This window comes from Odocoileus virginianus, chromosome 16 (assembly GCF_023699985.2).
Source record: "Odocoileus virginianus isolate 20LAN1187 ecotype Illinois chromosome 16, Ovbor_1.2, whole genome shotgun sequence".
NCBI lineage: Eukaryota > Metazoa > Chordata > Mammalia > Artiodactyla > Cervidae > Odocoileus > Odocoileus virginianus.
In genome coordinates, this window is record NC_069689.1 from 3541693 (window position 1) to 3567778 (window position 26086).

General features: G+C 39.2%; 1 protein-coding gene across 4 annotated transcripts; it reads right to left on the minus strand.

The window, feature by feature from the left end:
- Positions 1–565: 565 nt before the first annotated feature.
- Positions 566–25805, minus strand: CHRNA5 (cholinergic receptor nicotinic alpha 5 subunit). 4 transcript variants are annotated; one of them, XM_020883885.2, is made up of 6 exons: positions 25496–25805; positions 13070–13221; positions 8711–8755; positions 6965–7074; positions 4240–5071; positions 566–1117 (listed from the first exon to the last, which is right to left on the minus strand). In XM_020883885.2, the coding sequence occupies exons 1-6, from the start codon at positions 25620–25622 to the stop codon at positions 956–958; spliced, it is 1428 nt and encodes a 475-aa protein (XP_020739544.2). In that variant the 5' UTR covers positions 25623–25805; the 3' UTR covers positions 566–955. The 4 variants fall into 4 exon arrangements, with proteins under 4 accessions (XP_020739544.2, XP_020739546.2, XP_020739547.2 ...); XM_020883887.2 differs by lacking the exons at positions 13070–13221; positions 25496–25805 and adding an exon at positions 11347–11727; XM_020883888.2 differs by lacking the exons at positions 13070–13221; positions 25496–25805 and adding an exon at positions 10880–11320.
- Between the last annotated feature and the right edge of the window lie 281 nt (positions 25806–26086).

Here is a 26086-nt window from a genome sequence, read left to right on the forward strand (position 1 = left end):
TCTATGTCTAAATTACATCTAAACTCTAATATTCTACTACTGTACTGTAATTTTTGGAAGGAAAGAGGTAAAATTGAAACATCACAGGTATGTAACAATGTGCTTATACATAATTAGAATATCACCTTTAATATTAGAAGATGGTTTTCTCACAGAACAATTTAGTAGTATACACAGATGTGTTCTTAAAATTGGATTCACTTAGTTGTAGTGGACGCTTCTAAGGTCAAGGATCAAAAGATGCTACCAGAATTTATATAAATGGTGGTCCTATTAATTGTGGAAAAAGTAGACAAGAGAACTGAAATAATGTTAGGGATATACTATACTGCATGTCCATAGGAATTGTCTATTGTATGACTTCATGATGGAAGATAAGCTGTAAAAATAGTTAATAACAATAATTGTTCAGTTTAAGCATCTACAAAATAAAGTAAGCCTTAAAGGAATTCCAAATTCCCAGTTTTCATTTTTTTAAAATGCTGGTTATAAAAAAGCTGCATCATATTCAATCATTATCATACCAAGTAGCCGGCTTACTTAAAACAGCACTATACTGTAGCTGTTATGCAGTAAATACAGGACAGAGAGAATTTTTAAATATGTACCTTTACCAAATGAAATCAGTCTTCAAATACAACAGGATTTTCCAGGACAGTCAAAGATGAACTTCACTGCTGATTACAAAGTAGAATTATTTGCCAGGATACAAACATTAGATTTTTATTAGTTCAGTTTAGATAATATTTTGTGCTGTTATTTTTAGAAGATCAAATATTATTCACTCAGTTATTACTTCAGTCATGCAGCTAAATATTTTAATGGGCAATCTATTGAGATAAACTGATGTCGGTTGCATCAAATTTTAAACACAATTCACATTTTCATAATTTTTAGGTGCCATAACAAATATGTGCCTTTTAACTAAATTCCTACTACAACCCCTTGGAAAGTGTCACTTATTTTCATTTCCAATATGAATTGGTACTATTATATTTGCCCATTTATAGATAACAGGAACAAAAAGCCCAAGAGATCCAATAACTGAAACCAGAAGAAAAGTCCACAGAAACATCCGATCAAGAACCTGGGCTATGAATTTCCAATCTTCAACAACCTGTACCACAAAAAACAAAAACCAACGTTAAATAATTAAGACACAATTTGTAAATTTACACGTCAACTTATAATACAAGTGGCTTACTTTGATAGATTTTTAATAAAATATAGTACTTTGCATATCTTAAACCTTAAAAATATTTTAAATTCTTACTGTATATAGTTATTTCTATTAATTATTCTGGCCCAGGAGTGTTTGTTTTAATTTTTAAAGACAGTCCAGCCTGAAGTTAATCTCATGACAAATGAAAAGTTGGTTCAGAATTAATATATATTCAACAGCTGTTAATCTTCTTCCTCGCCTCACTTGCTTTATTTAGTTCTGGATTTCCTAGGGACCATTTTAACCTAAGCTCATGAGTTCTGATCAAACCAGTCAATCCTAAAGGAAATCAACTTTGACTATACATTAGAAGGACTGGTGTTGAAGCTGAAGCTCCAATACTTTGGCCACCTGATGAGAAGAGCCGACTCATTAGAAAAGACCCTGATGCTGGGAAAGACTAAAGGCAAAAGGAGAAGGGGATGGCAGAGGATGAGATATTTGGATGGCATCACTGACTCAATGGACATGAATCTGAGCAAACTCCAGGAGACAGTGGAAGACAGAGGAGCCTGGCATTCTGCAGTCCATGGAGTCACCAAGAGTCGGACACGACTTAGCAATTGAACAACAATACCATGAGTTCAGATCTGCCGGCCAAGAGCTCATTCCCTCCCCGTTTTCCCAGCCCAAGCAGAGAGCTGGCTCAGCAGGTGTGAGTGACCTCAAGGAAAGGGCAGGCTGAGACCAGGCCCTGAGCACCAGAGGCTCCTACTCACCAGGCCATGTCCTTGACCATGGGCTTCCTTAGCCCCTGCTCTCTATGAAGCACGGAGTCTTCTATAGGAACTGTGCTCTAAAGTTTCAGGATAATATAAAATTTAGAGGATTATAAAACCCTACAGCTTCTCTACTTATAAGTTTTCCCCTTGAAAATAAACCCCCTTTACTGGTCTTATGGAAGGTGCCCTGACCCTGCCGTACAACACTTTGCAGACATTCATTAAATACAGTCTAGGGACTTCCCTGGTGGTCCAGTGGTTAAGATTCTGAACTTCCAATGCAGGGCATGTGGGTTTGAGTCCTGGTGGGGGATTTAAGATCCCACATGCTGCACTGATTGGCCAAATAAATAACTAAATCCTATCTCAATCCATACTATTATCTAATATCTATATTTTTTAAGACTCCTTTGATGGCTTTACCTTACAAACTAATTTAACTAGATACTTACACCAAATAGAAACTTCATGTTCCACAAGTATTAAAAGTTTATAGATTAATACAACATTGTAAATCAACTATACTTGAATAAAAATTTTTTTAAAGTTTATTAGAAACATATGTCAATGTCCCTTTGGGGGAGAGAGCTGGTATTTTACTAGATTCATTCCATCTGCTTACCACACCTGCTAGAAATTTTTCCATTTAACAAAGTTTTAGAGATTAGAATTCATATACATGTTTTATGTTAGGTACTATTTTCTTTTGATTTACAATATTATATTAATTTTAGGTGTACAATAGTCATTCAAAATTTTTATAGATTATACTCCATTTAAGCTACGGTAAAATATCATCTAGGGACTTCTCTGGTGGCACAGTGGATAAGAATCCACCTGCCAATGCAGAAGACAGGGGTTCAATCCCTAGTCCAGGAAGATTCACTTTCTGAGGAGCAACTAAGCCCATGGTCCACAACTACTGAGGCAGCATGTCCTGGAGCCTGTGCTCCACAACAAAGAGCACCCCTGCTCTCCAAAACTAGAGAAGGTAGTGAAGACCCAGCACAGCCAAAAAGATATACATTTTAAAAAATATTTCCTGTGCTGTACAATATATCCTTATAGCTTTTTAATATATAGTAACCTGTACCTCTCATCCCCTGGCCTGTCTTGTCCCCCTTTTCCCTTTCACCACTGGTAACCTCTAGTTTTCTGTACATGTGAGAGAATTCATATCATTTTAATGCAACTATTGAAAGTAAATTCAATTATAAAAAATAGTATTAGAGTCATACCTTTAAAAATATTATGCAATAGAAATAAATAATAATGACAAGACTGAAATATTTTGAAAAAAAACACCAGTTCAATATCACATTAATAAAATGTATTCATAGTTTAATTCTTGCATTTAAAAAATTAACTTTAAGTAAGGACCCAGGGAGTTATTTTTCTATAACAAAGTTTGGAGTAAACTTTTGTTTTTAAGAAATTAAGCATATTATTAAATACTAGACTAAGCCTCACATGTATCTGATGTATAATGCATAACACCTGAGACTGTACTGCTGTTAATTTCACTAACATTCTCTTGTAAGTGAACAAGATGATTCTAGAAAAATATCTTGGCTGTATTTATAAAGCCTACATTAGAGTCATTAAAAAACTGAAATCACTTTTGATAAATTACAATGCAGTTGTGCCTGCAGATGACCATAGAATTCAGAAACAAAGTTAGTGAAGATCAAATTGAAACAGTTAATCATGTTAGCCAAAGCTAAGTATGCCTTAGAAAAACAGAACAGTCAGAATCACACAGCATTACTAAACGTCATCCCGGCACAGACTTAAGAGAACAGACTTGTGGACACGGTGTGGGAAGGGGAGGGTGGGATGAATGGACAGAGTGGCATGGAAACATATACGCTATCATAGGTAAAACAGATAGCCAGTGGGAATCTGCTGTGTGACCCAGGGAACTCACCAGTGCTCTGTGACAACCTAGAGCAGTGGGATGGGGTGGGAGGCGGAAGGGAGGTTCAAGAGGAAGGGGACGTGTGTGTACCTGTAGCCGATTCATGCTGATGTATGGCAGAAACCGGCACAATACTGTAAAGTAATTATCCTCCAATAAAAAAAGTCATCCAAGATGCCAATGGGGGAAAAGGAGATGTGAGGTTTGTGTATATGCCACATTTTGCAGATGTTTTCATTGAAATTTCAGTAACACTCTTTTACAGAACAGTCTGTTAATATCTCTGGCCCTCAATCTATCCTTAGTCTTAAGGATCATGCCAGGTGCCTGACTTAGAATCAAAACAGACGTGCATTTGTATACATGTGGTCACAGACCTCACGGACATCGTTCTCCTTCATGACGTGTCTTGTGATATAGCGAATGGAATCCAGTGCAGCTTCCAGTGTGTTTCTAGAAGATTTGGGTCCACGGCTGCCCTGAGCTTCCTCCTTCTGACTGAAGTACCTATCTACATGACTTCGCATGCAAAGCAGTTTCGGTAGCTTGTGAAGAAATACCTTGCGGACCCACGGAGCCATAGCGTTGTGCGTTGAGGAAGAACGGTGATGAATGTTGATAGCAAAGACAGTGACCATGATGGACAGTGTCACAAAAATCATGGTAAACACCAGGTACTCTCCAATCAGAGGTATGACTTTGGAAGATGAGGGTATGATCTCTTCAATAACGAGAAGGAAGACAGTCAGAGACACAAGTACTGAAGTGCAGAGACAAATCTTTTCACCTTCATTTGAAGGAAGATAGAAGACAAGTACAGTTAAAAACGAGAGCCCAATGCAGGGTATAATGAGGAACAAGGTATAGAAGAGAGGCAGACGCTTAATTACGAATGAGTAAGTGATGTAAGGATACCAGCAGCCGCTGTCAGTTCTGTTCCCTTTGCTCCCTGTCGCGCTCACAATTTCCCATTCTCCATTATCAAAAAAATCTCTCTTATCTACATCTTGGTCCTCCAAAATTATATCAACCTGTGACCCATCATAAGTCCAAGAACCAAATTTCATGGAACAGTTTTGGAGATCAAACGGGAAAAATGTGACGTCGATGGTACATGAACTTTTGTAGTTTGCTGGTGGAGTCCAGGTCACGGCGCCGTCGTGCCTGACGATGGCTTTGGTACTGGCCCCTTCAAAACGTCCATCTGCACTGAAATACAAGGCAGGGAGTAAACAACCCGGCGTGCGTTTGACAAGCTGATTGTCCATAAGAAAGCCTACATTATAACATGAAATATTCTTAAAATTATTACACTTGAGATATACCTGCAACATGTAGGGGACTCTAGAGTCCTTAAATATCTAACTCTACTGAAGTCGAACCACTGTTTCCATGTCTACTTCAGGACCAACAGATCTGTATTTACAGAATCTTGAGATTCATGTAGTTGAAATGATTTCACTTTGATTACACACAAAAGGTAATTGGCGCTAATGGTAAAGAACCAATGCAGGAGATGCAAGAGACGCGGGTTTGAGCTCTGGGTCAGGAAGATCCCCTGGGGAAGGAAATGGTGACCCACTCCAGCATTCTTGCCTGGAGAATCTCATGGACAGAGAAGCCTGGTGGGCTACAGTCCATGGGGTCGCAAAGAGTCAGACACGACTGAAGCGACTTAGCATGCATGCACACACAAAATATAACTAGACCATTTATAACAATGGACATGCATAGAGCCAGAACCTGAATCCATATTCCTAGATCCACTCCCTCCAGGGATTGTCCCCCTCCATGACAGATACTGGACACTTCCTACAGTGATGGGGAAAGAACAACAGTCCCAAGCTGGGCAGAGCCCTGGAAAACAGCTGTGCCTTTCAGAGTCTGTTACCACATGAACTCACGCACTGGAGAAGTCTAGCAGGGAACACCACCACCACCACCATGAGCTATCTCTGGAATACTGTTCTCTATGTTCAAATTCATGTATCTTTTGCACACTCCTCTGCAATATATCCATGTTAAATATAAAACTGTTTGCAGTGACTTCGAGTAAAATGATGCTCCAGGAAGCTGCATCATGCTACCTTGCAGCTTTGTTCACTCCTTCCATGTTGAGAAGCATGGAGGTAAAGGTTTGAAAAGTAAGAAATATTTTTTCTCAGCCTTTGCTCTGTCCTCATGCCAATGCCTTTTTGCAAATAAGATAAAGTACACTAGGATAAGCACAAATTCCCCAGTGTCCTGGAGTGGTTGGTCCTAGAAAAAAATGAAACTGGCATCTATAAATACCCTCTCCCCTAAGTCAAAAACCATAATCGAAACAATTCAGGTAGAATACTCATTAATATGAGCTAATAATCAACCCAACATTGCTCACTGTGGGAAAATTATGACAACATAGTTTTCAAAATTATTGAAAATTACAATGTCTAAGCAAAATTAAAAGGATACACATTTAAACATAAAGTATGACCTTAACTATTGAAAAAAATAATACCAAAAAATCTGGAAGGAAGTCAGCAAATATGTAGGCTTGAAAATAGGAGGTAAATGGGATGTCAGACTGCCTTACTGTGAATACCTCCACCCCCACCACCACACATGAGCTGTGATCTTAGACAAAACATAACTACCCTTGGCCTCCATTTTCTCATCTGGCAAATAAATGTAATCACACCTAGTTCATGAGGTTATCTTGAGAATCAGGTGAATGAAGCACATAAGGCACTGAGCACATTGCCAGGCACAGAATAAGTTCACTATACATGTAAGCCAGTAGTTGTGGTTGTCTCCATGGGGTGGGTTAACAGGACTGATTGTATTTCCCCCAACTTCTTTATACCTTTCTGGACTTTCCAAATGGATTACAAAATTTTTTAAATCCAAGAACACTTTTATGATCAGAAAATAATACACAAGAAAAATGGAGAGGATCCACAGAACATATTCGTAGGTTCACAAAACAAAAGAACACAAGATTAAGTCATGGGACTTTATATATAGCAAACAATTTTCAAAGGGAATAAAAAAAATACTGGTGCCAAATAGTAATACAGCTTTCTTAAGAAAACATAAAATGGTATTTTGACCATAACTTACTTATCAAACAAAACAATATCTGGAATCCAGAGAGAGTCTGAAGGGACACGTATAAGTTTTATTCCACCGTAGTCATCAGGGTTCCATCTTAATTTCACATCTATCCATTCCTTTAAAACAAAAGAAATCGGAATCAATTTCAATAAAAGTAATAGCCAAAACCAGTGAAAACTCTACTTTCTTTGCCAAACTCAGATATTTTAGACACAAAGTCCCCTCTACTCCCAGTAGAGAAAACTCACCTCCAAGTCCTTCTTATGGGCACCGGGGGACAGCCCTGTCCCCTCTGCGGTGGCTGTACCCACGGCCCTCCTGAGACACAGGTGAGGACCAGAGCTGGGTGTGTTCATGGCTCTGCTCAACACCTCTTCTGCTACCAGCTAACCATACCCAGGAGCTGCAGCCATGGGCACCTAAGGTCCAGGTTCAAGGAAAACGTTCTCTTTTCTAGCCGTTTTGTCATTGACTTGGCTGGACTAGACCACGCAAAGAGCAGATGGATTTATGACACATTCCACATAGTTAAACACACCATCCCACCTCCACATAGTAATAATTCTGTGATCAGGTCAAGACTTGCACCCCAAGGAAAGCACATATGCCTTTAAGGAGTTTGGGGTTAGGGAACTGGTAGTAAGTATTAAAAACCAGGGACAGGACTTCCCTGACAATCCAGTGGTTAAAATCCACCTACCAATGCAGGGGACATGGGTTCCATCCCTGGTCTGGGAAGATTTCACATTCTGCAGGGCAGCTAAGCGCAGGCACCATAACCACTGAAGCCCCTGTGCCCCAGAGCCCATGCTCCACAACAAGAGATGCCACCAGAATAAGCCTGTGCACCACAACGAAGAGGAGCCCCCACGCTCTGCAACCAGAGAAAGCCTGTGCTCAAAAATGAAGACCCAGTGCAATCAAAAACAAATAAAATCAGGGGTAATAAAGAGCAAACAAAGGGAAGCGCTCAATAGCAGCTGGGCACATGTGACGGTTCAGAAACAAAAAGAAAAACTCCCTTATATAAAAGGGACTATGAAAATAAAAAATAAATCATTACATTCTTGCCTGCTCCCCTCTCAGAGTAAAAACCAAAATCCTACAGTGGCCTAGGAACCACTACTCATAACCTATGCTAGAAGTACCCATCTGCCTCTGGTAGCTTCACTGACCTCATCTCCCACTCCCGTCTCCATGGCCACTCACCCCTAGCCAGCTGGCTTCTTTGCTACTCCCTAAACACACCAGGCACTCTCCAACCTCAGGGCCTTTGCATGTTTGTGTCCCTCTGCCTGGACACTCCCCGCCCCTCCTCCCCGCCCCGCCAGATACTTGCATGGCTTGCTTCAAGTCGTTGTTCAAATCTTACCTTCTCCTGCCCGTCCTATTTAAAAGCCCAGTCCCCAAGACTTCCTGTCTGCCTTCTCAGTATTTTTCTCCAAGCTCATCAGCTTGAAAGGTACTATACAACTTCCTATTTATCCCACTCCCCTCCATTGGAATGAAGTTCCTTGAGGGCTAGACTTTTGTCTGTTTTGTTCACTGCTGTTTCCCCAGTGCCCAGAACAGTGCCTGCCAAATGCCAGGCACTCAGTATTAACTGCATGAATACAAGGCTCCATCTACCTCACCTTTCTGCCTCCTGCCTGTCCACCAAGACTAAATATTCATGTCCCTTCTGTGCTACAAACTCTGTAAAAACAATGGCAACAGTCAACTGTCACATGGCCCTTCGAATTCGATACATACCTGTTTCAACCAGACATTGGTTGTCATTAACTGATTTTTCTCATCCTATAAAATAAAAAAATTTAAAAGGCTGATTATTTCAATTACAGAAATGATAATTCTTTAAGTAAGAATTTTATCAGTTTTTATATAAGCACTCCTCTCTATAGAAAATGACATTCTGTTCATCAATCCGGTTCTCTAGAAAAGCAGGATCTTTTTTTTCCAGCCTAATCTCACAATATTCCTTCCAACATACTCTGTATTTCAGATAACTTGCCATAAAGGCCACCACTGGCATTTTCCCATTTAACACCAATAGTCTCAATAACTACATTTCCTCAAATCTAAGATGCAATCTAAGAAGCACAGCATTGTTTTATGTATTTAGCACTAAGGAAGAAAGAAAAATGAATTGTAAGCTGCCATTAATTATAAGACATCTTGATTTCAGAAGTACTAAAATGTGGGTAAATGTACATCCTATATTTGGTGAGATACAATGTATGCATTCTTGAGGGGCTATAACTTGTCATTTGCTTCTGCGAAGGCACAAATGTCAATCTCTCTATCGAGTTGTTATGTAGAAAAAGTGTGGAGGTCAGAGCCTTGGATATTAACTTCATAAAGCTTTTACATCCAACTTTTCTAGAGAACCAGGGGTCCTTGCCACTTACACCTTCCTGCTGTCTCATCTTTGCTTACGCCAGTCCTTCACTGAATTTTCAAGGCCTAATTAAAAGTGTCAGCTCTTCCATTAAATTTTACTGAAATATCATGGAGCCAACTGCACCACTAAAAGATCATCATGGTCATCAACCACAAATGGACCTTGTATAGGATACAATGCTCAGAGCACAGAGACCCACAGAAGCCAAGGCAGTCCCTACAGTTGGGGAGAGAGGATGGGGTATAAACAGCTTAGGTGACTGGAGGGTCCCCATTGTCTATCCCATCCCAACAACACATGAATGACCTAGGAGAAAGGAGGAAGACAGAAAAAAGCACACTCCTAGGGACAAAGGCAGCTGTTAGTACCTACACGGAAAGAACAGGCCCTAGAAAACAGCATGGCCATTCCGCTTATGGTGTGTTTTCCAATGAGCAATTTTCCTCGATTAAAATATTAGAGCTGGAAAGGAACTAGAGGTTTTATCTATTATAATCCCTTCGTTTTGTAAACATGGAAACTGGCCCAATGGAAACTTGCTTAAAATCACACCCCCAGTTTGTGGTAAAATCTACTCTAGAACTCAAAACTCCTAAATTTAAACCCTACACCACCAGCTCTACTGTTCACCCCAATGTCACACACCATCCAGAATAATTGCTGAGCCCTCTATTAGAATATGCCTTTTAGGCATATGTTCTAAACAGAGGCATCAAAAATTAGGGGAGTGGTAAACACATAAAGAGCATGCTGCATGCCAGTAGGTCATCTGTGAGACTCTGATGAAAATTATATGCCATTTCCCTAGAAAACGTGAACACATATCGATTTTACACTGTGAGCTAGGACCTAGTCAGTACTTAGTATCTTCAACAGTAACATAGACAAAAGAATAATCCATAAATTCACAACTGGCTCCAAAGATGTGGAATTAGCCATTGACTCAGGGGATATAGATTATTTCAATCTCAAGTGTCTCTTGAGCTTCTATCGTGTGTTTAACACAGTGGAGGATGCAACTGACTAAAGAAAAATGTAGATGACACTCAGGAGGAAACCACAAATAAATGAAATGTTAATACTCATAAGCAAAGCAGAAAAGTTTTAGGGGTAATAGGTTTATTTTAACCTGACCATAAAAATAAAATCAAAACAAACAAGCCAACACCGAGGTTTTAAAAAGAGAGCAAGAACACAATGGAATAGGAATCTGAAGAAACTTCAAGAACCACTAAACGTGACCACAAGGTTGCAGGGCAAAGACTTCAGTGATTAAAAGGGAACATAAACCTGCTGAGAAGCAATTCAGTGAAACTTTCAGTCTCAATGTCCAGGACCCTTGGCCCTCATCTTCCTTGACCCCACTCCTCCTACCCTCCCATTGTCACTGACTGTACATTTTCTGGGCTCTTCTCTTAAGAAGACACCCTTCCCCAACTTCTCTGCTTGGCTAACCCACCCACTTTCTATGAATGTTCTTGAAGGATCATGCTCCTGCTCTCTCTGCTTTAAAAACGTACCAATTCAAAGTTTTTAACAATCTCCCCCAGGCCGGTAATTCCAAAATGACATACTCAGCCCTGTCTCTCACTTCAGAGCCAGACTTGACCTTCCAGGGGCCTCACCAACATTTTCTTTTGAATGCACCATGATGACCTCATAGCAAAAGCAAACCCATCATCTTCTCTGTCCTACCTCCATAACAACCAAGATTTACTTTCCAATTGGTTACCCTTCTAACCACCCAGGCTTCAGAACTAGATGCCTCCCTCCATAATCAGTGGTCAAGTCCTGTTTCTTCTTATTTGTGGTCTTCTAACTTGCCTCTCAAGTTTCTAATCATTCCCTCCTCAAAGCTATGTGTTTCTATCATATTGATCTTCCTGAAGTCCTGCTTTTACCATGTATGTTACCCATCAGATCTCTCATTTACTCAGCATTTACTATGTGCCAGACACAATGTTAGAAGAGACGCAAGGACTAATACTCTGCTTTAGTGAGGAGGCCTTGCCAGCAGATGAGTGCCAGTCAGTGTTAACTGGAACAGAGGAGAGACTGTCTTCAGAAGTTTGGATTTCACAGTCTGACAGATGAATTTGGCCTTGAAGGAAAAATGGCTTGTGCTGAGAAGGAAAGTTCTCCAAACAGAAGCAATGGCAGGAGCACACAGTGGCACCCAGGTATCACTTGTCACCTCCTCCACCGCCCAGTCAAGACCATTGATCTAAATCGCTGAACAAAATGGCTTAGCATCACTTATGTAATCACTGTGATTACACTGTTCCTTGTTATTAAAATTCTTTCTTTTCTGCATGCCAGATCCTATGCTTAGCATGAGGCCAGCTCATGTCCCCTGCCTTCTTTGACAGTCTCAGTCATCAAGATATGAACACCCAGATTTCTGTGACATCACAATTTAGTACTACTGTGTTCTACACTTCCTCAATTAACATGCTAACAATCCCAACTGGAAAGAAAGGTTGAAAGTAAGTCCTATTAACTACACCCTACTTCCCTATTTTTAATTTATATTTAAAATTTCCCTGGATTTCCCAGCAAAGGATGAAGCACAGAGTCCATATTGATTGATCTTTCTGGAAGCAATGCGGTGATCTATATTAATCAACAGACTTCAAAAAATGTATATCTTTCAATTCACCACCTTCCTTGCCTATGCACAAATATATTCATCATTGGCATTTATAATAGGAAATATCGGGAAAAATTCTACAAAAGCTTCTGCTATTATAGAAGAATGTTTAAAATGAAATATAAATGAAATATAGCCATTAAAAATTACATTTGAAGATTATGTAATAAGAAAATGTTCATCATGTAACAGTAGGGGGAAAAGCAGTAATCAAAATTATATCTAAAATAATATCACAATTTTATAACATAGTCATAAAGAAAAAACTGGCAGGAAATACAACAAAACATTACCAGTGGTCACCTCTGGGTGGTAGGATTACAGTCAATTTTTATTTTCTTATTTGTATTTCTTTCAACTTTCTAAACTCTTCCCAAAAACCATGCATTGCTTCTCTAATCATAATATAAAGGCACACTTATGTTATACATATATACATACACACAGACACACACACACACACACACACACTTGTCAACTATTCTGGAAACACAACAGGGAAATAATTATTATTAACATGATCAGAACAAGAAGAAACTCATTTGAAAATCAGTGTGAACCTTTTAGTTTAAAATAGAAAGAATCTCTTGACAACAAAAACAAATTTATGAAGAGAATTTACTTCCTGGTAAATCTCACATGAAAAGATATCAGAAACATTTTAAGTGTGATACTGAAGCAATATCCTTTTTGATTCTAAAAATCTACAACTAACTCTTGGATTTTTTCTTTTAAAATTTTGATCTTTTGGTCATATTTTAAAGACACATTTAAGGAGAAACTTCCATATAAAATATTTAATCACTTCAAATTTATTAAGAATAGGCCTATTTTAATCACCAAATGAGATAAAATGATTTCTAAACTCTACCAGATTATATAAACATACAGTATTCCTGTGTCTGTAGTGTAATCACTGTTTTTCCCTGGTGAGTTCCTTGAGGAAAACAGCTATGTTCATTCACCCCTGTCATCTCTGTGGCCTGGCACCGTGCCCGCACGCACAAGATGCTCTGCATAAACCTGTGTGAAACGAATACGTAATAATATGCACACCTACCACATCCACTAATTGAGATATTGCAAGGCCAAACTTTATTTTTATTCTGTCATTCAGGTGTTCCACAGGACGAACCCATCTTTCATAGTCTTGAAATAAATCCTTAAACAAATTATCTTCGTGTTTGGCAACAACAGATGGTTCAGCTAACCCTGTACAACAAATTTTTAGAAGTTAGTGGATTGGCTTCTCTTCCATGAAACATCTAGACTTTTAAAAAGTTCAGCATTACGAATGAACCAAAGGGGGCAACAGAGAATGAGATGGTTGGATGGCATCATCGGCTCAATGGACAGGAGTTTAAGCAAACTCTGGGAGATAGTGAAGGACAGGGAAGCCTGCAAGCTGCAGTCCATGGGGTCGTAAAGATTTGGACATGACTGAGAGACTGAAAAACAAGAAGAAAGTATTATTTAGGCTATTGACATAGGAGATTTTAATACAAAATATTAGTACAAATGTTTGTGATCCATGAGGGACACTCTGGTTCAGATATATTTCTTAGTTAAATCAGATTATTCACATGGAAATATGCTGAGTTCCATAAGAAGCACTCAGTACTTAATACAGAGTAATTTAAAATCTAAGTAACAAAAGCTTTTAAATTACCAGGGCTGGGGGGTTGCTTGTCATAAAATTCCAAACCTAGAAAACAGATGTATTAAAATTTATTGGTCAACTGGCGCTAGTGGTAAAGAACCCACCTGCCAATGCAGAAGACATGAGACATTGTTCAATCCCTGAGTCTGGAAGATCCTCTGGAAAAGGAAATGGCAACCCACTCCAGTATTCTTGCCTGCAGAAACCCATGGACAAAGGAGCCTGGCAGGCTACAGTCCACTGGGTTGCAAAGAGTCGGCTATGACTGAGCAACTTAGCATGCAGCATAAGTATAAAATAAACATGCTTTAATTTGTTGTTGTTGTTAGTCACTATGTCGTATCCAACTTCTTGAGAGCCCATGAACTGCATGCTTTAATTTACATGCATTTAATATATACGGACACATAAATATTGAGTAAATTATTCAGCTTTGTCATATCTTTGCTACACATTTGTATACAATTACCTTAGGGTTCAAGACTTTAAAAAAAAAAAGACAAAATTTTAAAAGTTTGAGATGTTGTAGCCAAAGATTAATTAGATTTATGGATCATAGTAATGTTTACACTTCTACTGAGTTTAAATAAGTCTCTTTAAAGAAATGGGTTTTTAGTGTTTTATGGACACTGGAGTCTGTTAGGAAATGTGGAATCCATGAAATTCAAGGATGACATTTACTCAAAACTCATGATTTTACAAAGAAAAAACACTTATTTAAAACAAAATGTCAATGGCTTATTTATCATAAAGTATATATTACAGATTTAGAGTAGCTAGTGTTGGTCTTTCTCTAACCTGAAAAAATGATTTGACAGAAAATTAGCACTTTCACAAAATCTCTTTTTGTTACTAGAGACCATGTCTTCTATATGAAGCTATTAAAAAGTATCTAGTTATTCTAGCTAGAGGAAATCCATCCCCTGATTTTCTCTCACTGCCTATTCCTTAATTAATAGAGCAACTTAGTTCTCACTATGTCTTGCTTCCCTAGGCTATTTAAGATATTTGATTTAACCTATAAATACCATAAGAGTTTGTGCCATGCCTCCGTAAAAGTCTCCTTCTGCTGAAATGCACAGTACGGGAGCTATTGCAATTCAATTAGAATATTATACACCAAGGAGTCATTCTCTGTAATGTTTAAAAGCTGTTAATTTCAGAGGTTCAAGTTAAAATAGCATTATTGACCAGTTTCTCCTATTCTATTTTAAAATGTTATAGTCTCTGACACCAAAAGTTTAAGGTTGTTTAAAAGACAGAGATAACACTCTGATGGGATTGGTTAAATATTGGATGGTCGTGTGTATCATGTGTATAGTGAAAACATCTATGCCAGGCACTGTATTTCTGAGAGACTTTTCAGAACCATCAGCTTTGTGTCTAGAAATGCTGTTGAAGGAAGTTCCTTTTCCATTATAGGTTATTACAAGATATTGAGTATAGTTCCCTGTGCTATACAGTAGGTACTGTATAGCAGTACCTATACTGTATATAGGAAACTTTGTCTTAGGGGAAAAAAAATACTAACTCGAATTGCCACTTCAAATTTTGTTTGAAAGAAAGTAGATAGAAAAAAAATAAAGTAGATAGGGTATAAATAAATAAAAGGATAATCATTCTACTTAATGAGAACCCTTAAGATATTACCTTGTGAATACCATCTTAGTACATCCAATACTAGAAATAACATTTTCCTAGTACAATGTTACAGAAAGGATAGGGGCAAAGGTCCATGTTATTTTTGCACAAAAACTTAATGGTGCACTCAAATTTTACTTAGAGGCCATGTTTCTTTATCTGCTTCTAAATGTTTTCAGTTTATACTGCTCATAAACCCCAAAATATTAAGAAGGAGATGAGCTAACACATTCCCTTACTTAACAAATGAGGATATAGACCAGAAAGGCCAGTGCTATAGAGCTCATCAGTGGCAGCGCTCAGCTCCTCTCAGCCTCTTCCTCTTTCCATATTAACTTCTTCTACCTCATGACAACGGGAAAAGAGGTTTAAGGTTATATCCCCTGAGAACTCAAGCCCCACCAGTGTTTGCTCATTCATTCAACAAACATTTAACAGAATACGCCTTGTATCAGGCACTATGCCAAATGCTGGAAATACACTAGTACTCAAAGACAGGTAAATCCACCACATTTACCATCTAGCAGTAAGGACTGATTCAGAAAATGTGATACTATATATAAGCTAAATTCTATAGAAACTGAATCAAACTAAAAAATTATTTTTAAAAATTTGTTGTGAATAATTAACATTTGCTCATCCTACTCAAATACTTTAAATCAGTCACTTTCAACCTAGGTTCCTAAGAATCCTGGGGCAATTACTATACAGAAAGTACCCTACATATGAATGAGTTCTGTTCTGAGGGTGTATTCATAAGTCAAATTTGTTTGTTAAGTCCAACAAAGTTAGCCTAGATATCCAACTAACACAGCTGAATAATACTGTACTGAATAGGTTTATAATACTTTGCACACAAATAATACATAAGAAACAAACACAAAAAATAAAATATTTTTCATCTTAAAGTACAGTACCTTGAAAAATATAGTAGTATAGTACAATAGCTGGCATACAGGGGCACGTTCACATCTTAAAAACTCACAACTTAAAGGTTTATGTATAAGGGACTTACTGTATTGCTCTGCACTATTTTTCAGTTATGTCACGTAAGTCGTGGGTCTCCAGGAAACCAATGTCCTGGAATGCAGGAATCATTTCTCTAGCTTGGCATTCCTACAGTATTATACTCAGTGCTGATCACAGTAGTAACTTAAGAGTAGCTTTTCTTCCCTGACTACTTAGAGAACCAGGAGAAATAATTTGCAAATTATGCATCTGACAAGGGACTTGAATAATAAAAGACTCAATAACCTAATCAATTTAAAAACAGATAGTTCAGTTCAGTCCAGTCGCTCAGTCATTGTCTGATTCTTTGTGACCCCATGAACTGCAGCACACCAGACTTCTCTGTCCATCACCAACTCTTGGAGCTTGCTCAAACTCATGTCCATCGAGTCAGTGATGCCATCTAACCATCTCATCCTCTGTCATCCCTTTCTCCTCCTGCCTTCAATCTTTCCCAGCATCAGGGTCTTTCAAATAAGTCAGTTCTTCGCATCAGGTGGCCAAAGTATTGGAGTTTCAGCTTCAGCATCAGTCCTTCCAATGAATATTCAAGACTGATTTGCTTTAGGATTGATTGGTTTGATCTCCTTGCAATCCAAGGGACTCTCAAGAGTCATTTCTTCAGCACTCAGCTTTCTTTGTAGTCCAACTCTCACACCCATACATGACTACTAGAAAAACCACAGCTTTGACTAAATGGACCTTCGTTGGCAAAGTAATGTCTCTGCTTTTTAATATGCTGTCTAGGTTTGTCATTGCTTTTCCTCCAAGAAGCAAGTGACAGAAAGGCCAATAATTACACGAAAAGATTTTCAAAACCTTTAGCCATGAGATACCATGTCATACCCGCTAAGATGGCTATAAGCAACACAGATCATAACATGTTTTTGGTTAAAATGTGGAGAAATTGGGACCCTTAAAGCTATGGTTTTTCTAGTAGTCATGTATAAATGTGAGAGTTGAACAATAAAAAAGGCTGAGTACCAAAGAACTGATGCCTTTGAACTGTGGTGCTGGGGAAGACTCTTGAGAGCCTCCTGGACAGCAAGGAGGTCAAACCAGTCAATCCTAAAGCAAATCAGTCCTGAATATTCAGGAAAAGGAAGGACTGATACTGAAGCTGAAGCTCCAATACTTTGGCCAGCTGGTGCGAAGAGCCAATTGATTGGAAAAGACCCCAATGCTGGGAAAGATTGAAGGCAGGAGGAGAAGGGGCTGACAGAGGATTAGATGGCTGGATGGCATCCCGACTCAATGGACATGAGTTTGTGTAGCATCCAGGAGTTGGTGATGGACAGGGAAGCCTGGTGTGATGCAGTCCATGGGTTTGCAGAGAGTGAGACATGACTGAGCCACTGAACAACAACCCCAGGTCCTAACTACATGCTGGCAGAGCAGGTGGTCTGTGTGCTGAACGCATACATGAACAGATGAAGAAGTTAATACCATCTGACAATTTCCATTTATTTCTAGTCATTCAGAATTTCATCCTTGGTTGTGAAAGCAACTGTCACAAGAGCTACAGAAGTTTACTATTAAGGATTAAGAGTCCCATTAGACATCTTTTTAAAGATAGAGAGGCCTTGTGCTACTCAGATTTGAATATGAAGAGAAGCAATATAACATGCTGGCTAAGAACTAGTAGATTTTAAGTCCATGAGTTGGGTTCTATCTAACTTCTAATACTTATTGTCTGACCTGGAGATATAACTTCTTTGCATATTAGTTTTTTCATCTGTAAAGCTGGTCTAAAACAATACTAACCTAATAATGTTATTGTGAGGATTAAGTAAAACTGTGCCTATAAGTGCCAGCACAGAGTCATTCTTATCGGCCTATAAATGATTGCTAAAGTAAGGATAACTGATAGACCTCAAAAGGCAAACACACAAAAGTACTATCACAAAGCAATTACTGCTTGTAGAGCTCTGATTTCTACATAAAACTTTCCTGATAGCCTAACAAAGATCACCTCCCTATAGAATACCATAGATAATGGAACCTTGCCAAAAAAACAAAATGAAGGAATAACATATCTGTGGCATTGGGCACTCTCAACACTGCAACGACAGTTCAGAGAAAGGCCCTCCTCAAGTCTCTACCCTTTACAGCTAATAATAATAATTAGAATACCAACCTACTAATAGCACAAGAATCACAAATCTCAGAAAAACAAAGAGAACCTAGCAGTGAAACACACTAAAAATAGGACAAGAATAACACAAAAAAAATTAATGGACAATTATTCTGGAGTAGTTAAAAGTATAATGACAGAAAAAACTAAATGGAATACACAAAAAGTACAATATATATACTGTTATTAACTCTGTGAGATTTAAATTTGGGTTTCACAAATCCATCTGTAACTCCAAGTAGCATTACTCTGGTATCGTCTCAAGTCTGAGAAATTAAAAGAATGACTTATCAAAAAAGTTTCACTTTTAAGTTACTTACTGAAACCACATATATTTTCAAAGAAATGTAAACTTGATCCTTAATTTTAGTGTGGTGATTAAGAAAGGATGTAAAACTGCAAAGCTGAAAACCGTGATTTGAATACTTGGCACCAGTAATTAGGTATTAAATTCATATGTCCCCACATTCTAACTTACTTAAATAAAATAAGACTATCTGTTGGAAAATGTTGAAAATGTTTGGTGATGTTTTGGACTGTCACATGGAGGGGGTGGTGTGTGTAGTGGATGGAAGCCAGGGATGCTACCAAACATCCTGTAGGGCACGGTGTGTCTGTTAGTCACTTAGTCATGTACGACTCTTTGCAATCCTATGAGTTATAGCCTGCCGGGCTCCACTGTCCATAGAATTCTCTAGGCAAGAATACTGGAGTGGGTTGCTATATCCATCTCCAGGGCATCTTCCTTACCCAGGAATCGAACCTGGGTCTCCCACGTTGCAGGCAGATTCTTCTCTATCTGAGCCACCAGTAGTGCACAGGACAGCCCCATGACAAAGATTTATCCAGCCCAAACTCAATAGTGTTGAGTAATGCTGTGTCAGACTTCAGGGCTGCAGCCATATTCTCATTTGCAGGGAGTGCCCTTCACATTGTGGGGTGTTCTCTGCATAGCCATACTGTTTAATAGTATGATCTGATGAAAGTAAATAAATATGCAAATTTGTCTTAAATATGTCCCCCAGGAAGACAGGCACCAGAATTTCCTGCTCTACCTCTAGCACCAAGACTGACACAGGAAGCAACCACTCAACATTTGTTGAATGAATGAATGAATGAATAAACTAAACTGGGTATCACATGTTAGGCTCTAATATACCAGAGTTGTAGCAGATGCTAAAGATTTAAGAAGAATCTTTAAGAATCACTGGTCTAACAGTAGCTAGAAGGCAGCAGAGGTAGAACTAGGACCCAGATTTGTCTCTGTTCTTCTCAAAATAATACTTTCATTACAAAAGTCATGTATGATCATTGTCAAGATTCCAACGAAAAGCACATGAAGAGTAGAAATTGTCCATCTCCTCCTCATCTCCCTTCCTCCAAGGCTAACCACTTTTAAGTTTGCTGTGTAGACATCTTAAAATGCACACACACACAGAGGAAAAATAAATGTTTTCTTTTTTAAGTTCTGTGACTTGCTTTTTTTCTTTCAATTCTCTATGTCAATGTACATCCATCCATCTTCATTCTTCATAAGACACGAAGTGGTCTGGGTTATGGCTGTATTATAATTTATGTAAGCTCTCACCACTGGTAGGCATTTATACTGTTGTTAGCTTTTGGTTATTTCTTACAATGCTACAACGAAAAAATGCTGTAGTTAACATACAAGTTAAATCCTTGTATTAATACAAGGACGTCCATGACACCTACTCTCAGAAGTAGAAGTGCTGAGTCAAGGGTACACATGTTTTAAATTTTGCTGGTTACTGCCAATAGCCTTCCATTTATTCTTTACAGGTCATCATAGAATGAAATAATATATCTAAAAAGTTTGTAAGAGTGATATATATTATATACCCTCAATTCATAATTAAGACATTCTTGGAGTAATCTTCCCCTACAAGTCTCCCTGTAATTTTTTTAAGTTAATGAAAAGTGTCTTGTATACTTTTTAAAAGATCCTCTCTGCTGCAGTCCAACAGCAAGGTAAAAAAGTGAACATAATCAACCCTTTTGTAAATGAGAAGAAATGCATACTATTATGCAACATTTTCAATGTGGCAAGTAGGTTCGCTTACTGATCATTATTTTAAGTGTTATAAATGAAATATAGAGGGTTTTTTTTTCACTCAAGGATTTTCATTATATTTTGTATTGATTTTTATCACAGAATTATCGGATAAAATTTCTCTGTAACTGATATCCTTCAGTAAACCTAATTTAACATCTTGCCCTGACTCTCAGAACACTGGCAGTAAGAAAATGACCTTAGGCAGTGTTAAATTTAGGTCTAGTCAATAGTTTTCAAAAAGAGACAACTTGCACTTTAAAAGTTTAAGCATCATCAGATTGAATAAATGCAGAGTTCACTATCGTAATTTGACACCACAAACCTCTCAACAGGCAATAAATATGTATTATGAGCTAATATATTTACAGTGTCATGAACTAAAACACCCACTAGAACATGAAATTGCCTCAGCTCACGACAGCCTGTGTGACCTTGATAAGACTCTTGCAAAATTCCTCCTTAGGACTGTCCAAATATGAATGAGTAGTGGGGACTAGGAGGAAACACGAAAACGGGAAGATGGCTCTATTTGTTAGGCTGGTGGGATGGAGCTTACTTTCTTTTTTTTTTTTTTTCCCATTTATTTTTATTAGTTGGAGGCTAATTACTTTACAATATTGTAGTGGTTTTTGCCATACATTGACATGAATCAGCCATGGATTTACTGGAGCTTACTTTCTACTGGTCTTCTCCTGTTTGGGCTACAGTTCATTGTAAATTCTCTATTTCCATAATTACTATTATTGCATCCTCTTGAGAATCCATCCACTTTATATGAATGGGAAACTGTCTGCAACTTTGCTACTCAATGTGTGGTACTCTGCCCAGTAGCATTCACCACCCAGGCACTTGTTAGAAATGCAGAATCTTAGCCCATGTCTCTGAATCAGTGCCTGCAATTCTAACATCCCCAGAGGATTCTTGTGCACATTAAAGTTTGAGAAGCCCTGGTCTACAAGACTAAGAGCAGTGATTCTCAAGGGTCGGGGAAAAGGGAAACAATTTTGTCCCCAAAGAACCATTTGACAATATCTGGAGATATTTTTCAGCTGGTACTACAGGCACTCTGTAGGTAGAAGTCAGCGTTCCTGCCAAACAACCTACAAGGCAAAGGACAATCTCCCATAACAAACAAATATCTGGCCCCAAATGCCAGAGGTTGAGAAGCACTGAAAGGAAAACCAGTTTTGCCTAATTCCATATACACACTGTAGATCACAAAATAAAAAGAAATATATCAAAAGTTCATATTGGACTTCCGTAGTGGTCCAGTGGTTAAGAATCTGCCTGCCAATGTAGGGGACATGGTTCGATCCCTGGTCTCGGAAGATTCCACATGGCCGTGAGGCTCAGCCCATGTGCCATGAGTACTGGGCCCGAACACTCTAGAGCCCGTGCTCCACAATAAGAAGCTACAGCAAGGAGAAGACTGGAAGCTACGCCAACGAGAAGCACTGCAACTGGAGGGCAGCCCCTGCTCACCCCAGCTAGAGAAAGCCCACGATCAGCAGTGAAGACCCAGCAGAGCCAAAAATAACTGATTAACTCTTAAAAGTTTATATTGTTCTTTTTGTTGGAACTCAAATATTCATATTTAATTCCTATTTTTATTGGCAAAAGACTATAATTCTCCTTTAGAAGAAAGGAACATGTGGTCACTGAATCAAACACAGAAGAAATGATATCAAGCGTCCCCAAAGTGGAAATAAAACATTTAAAATTTTAGTCACCAAGCAGAAAAAGACCATTAAAAATAATCTCTGCTATCCTACTGTCATTATAAAACCATACCTTTGCCATTTTGGAGAGCAGTTTTATAGACACAAATTGTAAACTTCTTTCCAAAAGGAGTATTCACCAACTCTCATTGTCAAGACATGTTTATTTAATAATAAACTTAAAATTACATCTGAAAGAATTTAATTCCAATTTTTAGGGAAGAAATATAATACTATTAGAAGAAAAATGTTCTGTACTGAAATTACTGTATTAAAAAACATATCCTAATTATAAAAAATTACTTACTAGATCTAATTTGTAGATTATAGGTTGAAAAAAACCCTATTCTGACAAATGACTGAAAACCTTTTTAAAGTTCCATCAACAGGCTACATTTACAAACTCAGATACATCTGAAACATATCAGGAGATATACAAATAAAACCCTATCTTCCAGGTGCTCAGTCTAACTCAGAGCATATTTAGCATTTGCAGGAAAACAAAAATAATTTTTAATTTCAATTAAACTGTGTGAAAAGTTTGTGTCCTTACATAAGACATCTTGACATTCTTTTGGATGTAATCATAACAAAAGAATAGAGGACAGTTACTATATGTGTATTTTATTAGCTTCTTAATATGTTCATGAAAATGACTAAAGGCGAGGAGAAAAAAAATCTTTCATAGCTCTCATTTTCCACAAAATAATTATTTTATTTCCCTTTGAATGAAACAGAACTCAGTCACTACAAATAAAGTTTCAACCATTGAAAATGTCTCACAACTATACAGCTAAGAAATATAATTGACCAATGCCTAATTTCCATAAATCACTCTCCTAATCAGGGTTGGGTCAGTTTAAAAGGTTTATATTATTTTAATGTACTAGGTTAATTACCTACTCTTTAATACAGACAAAATTGCCTCCCGAGAATCTTTCATAGCCCTGTGACCTTCCACCAGCTAAATAAGTACGGCAGCTGGCATACTAGACATTTTCTTTTCCTAGAGACTGGCTCCCAGGAAACCACAAGGAAGAGTTATTAAGATCTTAGGATGAATATGAAAACAATAAAATGTAAATGTAAAATTAATTATGGTTGGAAGCATCTGAGTTAAAGCACCTGAGTTAAAGCACCTGAGCATCTATTATCACCTTCTAATTTTAAAGATGGAGAAATAATGGTTCAGTAAGGTCAAACAATATGCCCAAGGAAACACAACAAATTAATGGAGTACTTCTGGGGCTTCTGTGGTGGCTCAGCTGGTAAAGAATCCACCTGCAAAGTGGGAGACCTGGGTTTGATCCCTGGGTTGGGAAGATCCCCCAGAGGAGGATATGGCTACCCACTCCAATATTCTAGTATTCTGGCCTGGAGAATTCCACGGACTATACGAAGTCACAAAGAGTCAGACATGACTGAGTGACTTTCACTTTCACTTTCTGCAGTTTTACACAAAAGCATATAAATTAGCAAGTGTGCAATTCCATCGTCTTTTCAACACTACTCTTCAAATGATCACTTGCTAAAAGCAACAGTTTCTTGGAAGTTTAGAGCTAGAGAGGGAAGCCTTTAATGCTTCTAAGCCAGGTCTTAGACATACAAAGATACACAGGATAAGATCACAGTTCTTAAGAAGCTCATGTGGGACCAAGAGAAAAAATACATATATAAATATAATACAACAGGATAGTTATCCACTTTCACCAAAAGGCATAGAGACTACTATTTTCTAGAGTGTCAGGCATAGTGCCTGGCATCTCACATACATTATTTAATCCTGAAAACAACTCAGAGGTAAGCAGTATCATCTATTTTTCAAAGGAGGAGGACAGCTGAGACAAGCTTGTCCAAGTCAAGATACACAAGCTTCATAATTTGAACTCAGGTTTGCCTGGCTCCAAAAGCACACTCCTTTCTTTCTGTTAAACTATGGCACCTTCTGAACAGGATTTTACTTGTTTACATCATCCTCCACCTTATTTCTCTACAGTCATTGTAAAGCAACTCATCCTGCAATAAATAATTCTAGTCTTCAATATTATCACTTCCTAGAATCAGGAAGCAGAGTTTAAAAACCTTAAGGAAGGAAACACAAGAAAAGGTTCTGCTTATACCCAAATAAAGCTTCCTTACTAATAAAAACTGAAATACTGGTGTAGTGAACTTCAGCTTTTATCTCCTGCTTAAAGGATTCTTAACTTTTCTGTTTAGATCACACCATGTGCGTGTTAGTCGCTCAGTCGTGTCTGACTCTGCCACCCCATGGACTGTAGACTGCCAGGCTCCTGTCCATGGAATTCGCAAGGCAAGAACACTGGAGTGGGTTAGCCATTCCTTCTCCAGGCGATCACACCACAGGTGCTCCTTAAGTGGTAGTATTTTTTCTTCAAGGTATTGAGAGGGCTGACAAACTTTCTAAAGCTTTCAATTTGAAAAAGTACTAAGCATTTTCTTTTGTTTCTATTCCTGTCCAAAACATTCTGAACTAGAGAAGGCTAGAAGAAAAAACTCTATTCCAAGATGCTAAGGATGAACTTGGGATGCAAACAGCCCTGCGGCCAGGTAAGTCCGCTCCCCAGTCTTACACAACTCACACTTATCATCCGCAAAAGGAAAGATTTCAAACGATAAAGGGCAAGTTAGGCAGGAGGACACGGACAAGCGGTAGATCAAATCAGATCAAATCCTTAGTATTAAACCCAAGGAGCCTCGGCGTGCGTGCGAGCGCAACGCTCAATCGTGTTCGACTCTTTATTCACCCCACTTTATTCACAGTGGAGTGTTCGATCCCCCTTTATTCACAGGCAAGTATGAAGGAGCATCCATACTCGTCTGAGAATAAAGTAACAACGTGGGAAACCCAGTTGAAACCAAGAAAGTAAAGCCCTGATGGATAACGAAGGCATCTTTTATCGAAAAAGTTGTGTCGAAGTATATATATATACACTAAGTCACCCAGGGTGATGAGAGTCATGGAACAAAAGTCAAAGTGGCCTTTTCTCTACATTTAAATAAACACATCTGAGCACACATTACTCAAATACACCTTACTCCAAGCCCCCAGGAGAAAATAACCGCCCTCAGGAACAAGGATTTCCGTGCCGGCCTCAACCTCGCGGCTCTCCGGCTACCGGCGTGGAGCTGCCCCGGCCGCGGTCCCCGCCAGGCGCACTCCGGCCGCCCTGAGCCCAGCCGCCCGCTCCGAGAGCGAACGCCCGACACCGCCCTCCGCCGCCCAGGCTCACCTCGGCGCACGCCGCCCCCCGCGCCCTCCGGATTCCAGCGCCCTGCGGCCAGCTGGAAAGGGAGGAAGAAGTGGAGCGTGAGGGGCCCGAGGCCGAGGACCCAGCGCCCCCACCCCCGCGCAGCCATCGCCCGGGACCCGTGCGTCAACGCAGGGAGCCGCCACACGACGGTCGCGCGGGGAACGCGGACCCGAGGAACCGAACGGGGAGTGTGGGCTGGAGCCAAGTGCCAGCAGCTGCAGCAGACCGGGTGCTCCGCTCCTCCGCTGGCGCCAGGGTAGCCTCCAGTCCCGGGCGGATTTGGGCGGGCTCAGGGAGCGTGAAGAGACTCGGAAGCCTGGCCCCGCCCAAGCCCCGCCCCACTACCTCTTGTCCCGTCCAAGCCCCGCCTCGTCCTGTCTGGCCCCGCCCCCGTCCTGCCCAGTTGATCCCCAGGCCCCCGGTTTTGGCCCCACCCTGCCTGTTCCTCTTCAAACCCCACTAGAGAAGACTCTACACATGGACATCACCAGATGGTCAATACCGAAGTCGGATTGATTATATTCTTTGCAACCAAAGATGGAGAAGCTCTATACAGTCAGTAAAAACAAG